Source organism: Laccaria bicolor, genomic scaffold (genome assembly GCF_000143565.1).
Source record: "Laccaria bicolor S238N-H82 LACBIscaffold_58 genomic scaffold, whole genome shotgun sequence".
NCBI classification, from domain to species: domain Eukaryota; kingdom Fungi; phylum Basidiomycota; class Agaricomycetes; order Agaricales; family Hydnangiaceae; genus Laccaria; species Laccaria bicolor.
Window position 1 is genome coordinate 1 of NW_001889929.1, and position 5,798 is coordinate 5,798.

At 52.6% G+C, this 5,798-nt stretch overlaps 1 protein-coding gene across 1 annotated transcript; it reads right to left on the bottom strand.

The window, feature by feature from the left end:
- Nucleotides 1-851: 851 nt before the first annotated feature.
- Nucleotides 852-1,064, bottom strand: LACBIDRAFT_313209 (uncharacterized protein; the record flags this gene model as incomplete). Its single annotated transcript, XM_001888755.1, has 1 exon — nt 852-1,064. The coding sequence occupies one exon, from the start codon at nt 1,062-1,064 to the stop codon at nt 882-884; it is 183 nt and encodes a 60-aa protein (XP_001888790.1). The 3' UTR covers nt 852-881.
- Nucleotides 1,065-5,798: the final 4,734 nt, after the last annotated feature.

Sequence of the window (5,798 nt, forward strand, 5' to 3'; positions counted from 1 at the left end):
CGTTTTCCTCGTTCACCTGGCTCGATGCCACTGCTGGAGGGTGTCGGAAGGTTATGCGCTCATTCAACAGAAGTATATCGATCAAAAGGGACAAAAAGAACCATGGAGAAGAACCTCAGAAAAGGGAATGATGACGCGATGGATGCGCGATGACCGCACCACTCTTTTAACGGAAGGAAGCAAAGCGGGAGGACCACACCAACGGCACATGGGTGAGGGAGAGATAAAGGGAAGCAGACGTTTTCGAAACGGGAGGGTAATTAAACCCAGGCACTGTCACTGTGTTGGGAGCGCGTAGGAACAGCGTTAATTAGGAAGAGGGAAGCGTTATGAAGGGAAGGGAAGAAATAAATAAATAAAAGCAAACGAGAATGCGCTGTGGAGTCGGTCGGAGCAAAACAAACGGAAACCCGTCGGGAGACGAGTCGGCTCTGAATGAAAGGCGTAAAAAAAGAATGGAATAAATGGCGGGAGGGGTAGAATGCGAGGGAGGTAGAAAATTAAGTGGTGATACGAGAAATGGACTCCGTCAACGCAGGGCAAAAAGAAGGAAGGAAGGAACACCCTTCAAAGGAACTTATGGGCTTAAAGGGAGATGAACTGAGTCACGGTATTTCCCTCTGTAATCTCCTCTGTTTAGCGGAGAATGTCCGGGTGGTTAACTTTGCTTGCGTTCAGTCAAAGGGCGGGAATAGGAAGCGGGCTGTAAGTTATGGTCAGGAAGAGGCAACGAAGAAGGTGGAACGAAGGATTAGAAAGGTGTGAATCTCAGCGGGGAAAACGCGCATGAATATCTGGGGAGGAATAGGAAGCTGAGCTTCCCGCCTAAAACAACGTTCACTTCTTCTCCGTTCTCTTCACTAATTTATTCATTTCGTACTCTATTCCCAGAGTCCATAAGCTAGTCCTGAGCCATTCAAATTTCTCCAGCTCTCATTCGCACTTCTGTCGAAGGGTCGCCATGCTCCAAGATCCCTTCGGTCCCTCAGCCGCCCTTGTCCCGTAGTTGCCTGAATTACGTTCGGTATGGTGGGTGACTGTATTTTTCGGTTTTTTTCCCCCATGGTTTATAAGCAATTGGATTCGATTCTTCCGTCTATAGGGATTATTATGCTCGTCGAAAGAAGGAAAACTATACAGGGGCCGTCCCACCAATCCTACTCGGATTCCTCGCGAGCGTCTGGCCAACTCTCTGGGCTTGAATAGAGCTGAATCGGTGCAGCTCCTCAGGCTTCGCCGAGATCTTTCCGCCAAAGCCCACTTTACGTGCCGCACGCTTGATGAACGACACACGATTCGAGTAGAGCGATTCGTGGATGGACGCGGCGCGCGATTGGGTGCGGGTGGGTGGGACGCCGGTGGCAGCCACTTCTTGGGCAATGCGCTCACGACGCTTGCGGATAGCCTTGATAACGGTGGCTTTCATTCCAAATTTAACCCAGCCCAGAGGGATGAACCAGATGATGTTCTATATATACGATATGTCAGGATAAGGTTAACGCGTGACTGGAGAAAAGATACCCACCCAGATCCAAACAATGCTGATCCAACCACCAGAGATCTTAGTGAAGCCCATGTCACCGTACGCAGCAATGATGGACGAGATGAATTGGGCAAAGCAGAACGCGCCCATGAGTGCTGTAGAGGGCCGCTCCATGAAGGAGCCGTGCGAACGGGTGACGAAGATGAGGGCTTGTGAGATGATAGCAACTTGAAGGTAGACAATCATGTGCAGCTTGGGGTCGTTGTGCGAGATAGGAGGTGCGGTGTCGAGGGAGACGCCGAACTTGTCTTGGAAGAAGTTGGTCTCGATGATGATGCAGACGAGGGCAATGCTAGTGTTCGAAAATGTCAGCCGTGAAATTGATAAGTTGGGTACGACGAACTTACGTGGACGCAGTGAGGTAAATACCATATGCAAAAGCGTACGAGAAAATCCGACGGGGTTGAACGGCTTGAAGTCGAGCAGTTTGATTCCGGCACGAGCACGGGCTGTATCTCCGAGCGCTTGAACGACGGATGTGTCAATGGCGTCCTGATTCTCCACACGCGAGGCGTAAGCGGCAAGGATTATAACATCCTCCGCGGAGAAGGGGCCGTATGTCTGGATAGTGTTGCGGTCGATGGTGAGCTTGTTGGTGGTCAAGGTTCTGGTCTTATCAGAGCACAGGATAGTAACACCAGCCAACTCTTCAATGGCGGTGATGCGTGTAACGATGGCCTTGTACTTGGCTAATTGCTGAGCGCCGACGGCGAGGGTGACTGAGAGGACGGTGGGCATGGCAATGGGGATACCACCGATGAGAAGAACGAGGATGTTGTCGAGACCATCGCGATATCTGTACCTGAAGCCAGCGTACAGGACAAAGATTTCCGCAATGACGAAGACACCAATGGTGACAAGACAGAAAGATCCGATTTGAGCCAAAATCTTCTGCAAGTGACCAGTGGTGTCATCATCCTGGCCCACGAGCGAGGCAGCACGACCAAAGAAGGTGTTGGGGCCAGTGGGGATAACCTGTGAAACCTCAGTGCGTGCGGGGACTTCGTGCGATGGAGTCTCGTAGTACCGTAGTAGCTTGTCATAGTGTAGTGTCGATGAATAGAAGTAATTGGAGAGAACGCGACTGTTGAGGTCGCGCTCGTCTCCTAGGGTTGCCTAGAAGTCCTAGGCAGACCCTCGTTAACCCAGAGGACGGGCTCTCATATCCTGTGGAGGAGGGAGCATTGTACAGGGCGCTCACCCTTTGGTCTTACCAGCAGTGGACATAGGACGCTGATCACCGAGCTTGGTAGCAAGATAGTGATGGTTTATGTCTACAGCCGTTTGCATAATTCCGTGAACACCGAAAATTCTTTTTCTGGGCGTGACGTGACTAGTCACCTGACTAAGCACAGCTTTCCCTTGCGCTTTTCAGAAGTTCAGACGGTCCTGCGCCTCGTTCTTTCGCGTCTTGACCGGCGGAAATGTATAAAAAATATCCCTCCTCAATTATGGAAGGCATACTGGTCCTTTTGTCAAAGGATTAGTTATATTTTGCCATGTTCTCAGCCTTTGTGCATGACTTTTCAAACAAGCCTGACAAAACAGTGGGCCAGGTCTTTATTTAACCCCTCTACAATGCACTAAGCCACCATAAGTATGTAGCTCCAGATCTTCAGGTAGCGAAGGTGTCATGAATGTAACTCTTCACTTCATTTTGAGCCGTTGGCACAGTTATCAGAACGCGGGAAAATGTCTTTTTTGGGCAGGTAAGTCACGTCACGCCCAAAAAAAGAATTTTCGGTGTTCACGGAATTATGCAAACGGCTGTAATGGTCATCAAGAATGTACGAACGATATAACTACGCGATTACGTAAGATGTGCCTGCGCGTATCCTCAACTCCGTATCACAATGCCCCCCTGCGCGCAGACTCGTATTACGCCTTGTTCTCTTACCTCCGATCCCTCCGTTTCCCTTTGCCTGATGGTGGTTTGCCTTCTTTTGCTCGCCTATCGTCTTCCTCCTTTTGTGCTCGGCCTGCTCTGCGACTACGGCGTGCGCGGCTAGTGGATGCCACGGCTGGTAAAAAGGGTAAAGAGCTCTGTAGAGGTTGGGAGGAGGACCCTTGGACGAAATCAGAGGGCGGTTGTATTCGCTGAGTCAATGAAGTAGGCGGTTGCAAACGATCGGCTAAGGTGGCAGGGTTCCGCAAACGTTGTGCCAAAGAGAGGGATGGTATCGGCGGCGTGATGGAGGGGGCTTGAGAGGGACCCCCACCCGATGGTGAACGTAAGCGACCCAGCAACGATGGCGCAACCGTGTCGGGAGGGGGCTCGCGAAGATTATCGTCACTAGCTTGTACAGAGGGGCGACCGCATGAGGCGCAGTTGTGGCATGAAGGACAGCTGTGAGCCGGCACTGGTGGGAATCTGAAAGGTGGCCAGCTTGGCATATGAACATGCTCTGAGGGATAGTACCCTGGGTAGTGGACCGACCAAGGAGCCATGGTCGTTGGGTTGGTACCCCAGGGCATGTATCCTGGAGATGCCCCCCAGGGAGGAGGAGTCGGCCCTGCAGAGAAGGTGTTGGGAGCTGACCACGCATTGGTTCCCGACGTTTGAGCCCAAGGGTTCTGAAGATCGCTAGGGACAGGCCACATATTTGTAGCGGCAGTGGCCGACCACGCGGTTGGAACGGTCGATTCCTCTCGAATATGAGGGAGGTCTCGGGCGATAGCTATCGCCTCTCCGTCTCAGAGGAGGGGAGGGGGAACGCTGGCGAGCATGTTTACGACTACTACGACGAGGAGGGCTCTGACGCGAGGGCTCAGGAGCAGAGGGGGGAGCTGGAGGACTCATAATAGGCTGGTGGCGGAGGGGTATCGGGGTTGCCATGGGACGCGGCGGACTAGCCAACGTCTCACTGAACGGTTGAATCGGCGACTGTGATGCTGGACTTCGAGAGGGCGAGGGAACATCTCCCAAATCCACAGCTTCCATCTCGAAATCCTCGAGGGACCTAGCCGGGATCTGAGGTCCCATAGGTTCGTCCGAATCCAGTTCCCAGTCCACCTCCGGTGGAGCTCCCATCAGGGAGTCCACTGGAGAGATGGGGCGCTCACTGTCAGGAACGCCCATGTGTTCTGGTGAATTGAAAGGATCAGTCATCAATGGCAGTGGAGGGAGTGGATTGCCTGGGGGATTGCCTGGACTAGGTGGCGGTGACGGTGGTCGATTCGAAGGTCCCGCTCTGAATTCGTCCTTGAGTGGTAGATCTTCCGCTTTTGGGTGCCCCGCTCGTAGCCCTACATCTGTGGGGATCGGGTCTTTGGTCAGGTACAGCCAGGCGGAAGCTTTGGCGGGGCGCGGCGCTTTGTTCTGGGGGGTTTCGACGAAATGCAAATATCTAGGACAGGGGAGTATTTGCGCAGCGCTCAGCAAGATGACCTCACGGTTACACGAGCGGTCGAAATAGGATACTCCATCAAAGTCTCTATAAGACTTTCCCACTTTGGCCACGAATAATTCTCTGTCCACGTTTTTCTCTGCCCACTTTGCCCATTTCCCTCCTATGGGACGCATAACGGGGGGGGGACAGATCCAAGCTACTCGACGCGGATCGATCTCCACCATGTCAAGAGGTTCGGCCCCACAGTTGGAAAAGTCGAGGTCCGAGAAAGGGGAGGAAGTCGAGGTTGAGGCTGGCTGAACAGTTTGGCCTGCTGGAGGGCTTGCGATATACGCGATAGGAGCCGGACCCCCTCTCAACCATTCTCTGTGGATCAGCGAGAATGAAGCAGCTAGGGATTCCGGCAGGTCAGAGGGTTCTTCGGTTGCTATATTGTCATCATTGTCGGATTCCGTGATTATCACCTGCTGCTTACGTAGGAATGCTTTGACTTGATTGTGGGGGTGACTCAATTTTTCGATGGGGGTGCCCTGAACGAACGTAGTGTCTCTCCGCCCGTACCCCGCATCGAACAGGCGGTCTAACTCGTCTCCCCTCAGCTTATGAGATATGAAGCAAGGGATACAGTGTGCCAAGAATGAGTCAATGTCGTCCTCATATTCGCCATTGATCCAAACACCCATGTAGAACTCGTCTGCCATGTCAGGGGCCCTATTCGACGATCGGGACCAAGATATGGTGGCTTGCTGCTGCGCTACCCAATCTATCCATGCTGCCTTCAATTTGAACTTCCTTTGTAGCTGAGATATGTCGTCCAGAGCTTTGTCGAAGGAGCGTATGGAACGAAGGCTGTTGATGTCATCTCTGCTGAAGGTGGGACTGTAGCGTCGCCATACATCCTCTAA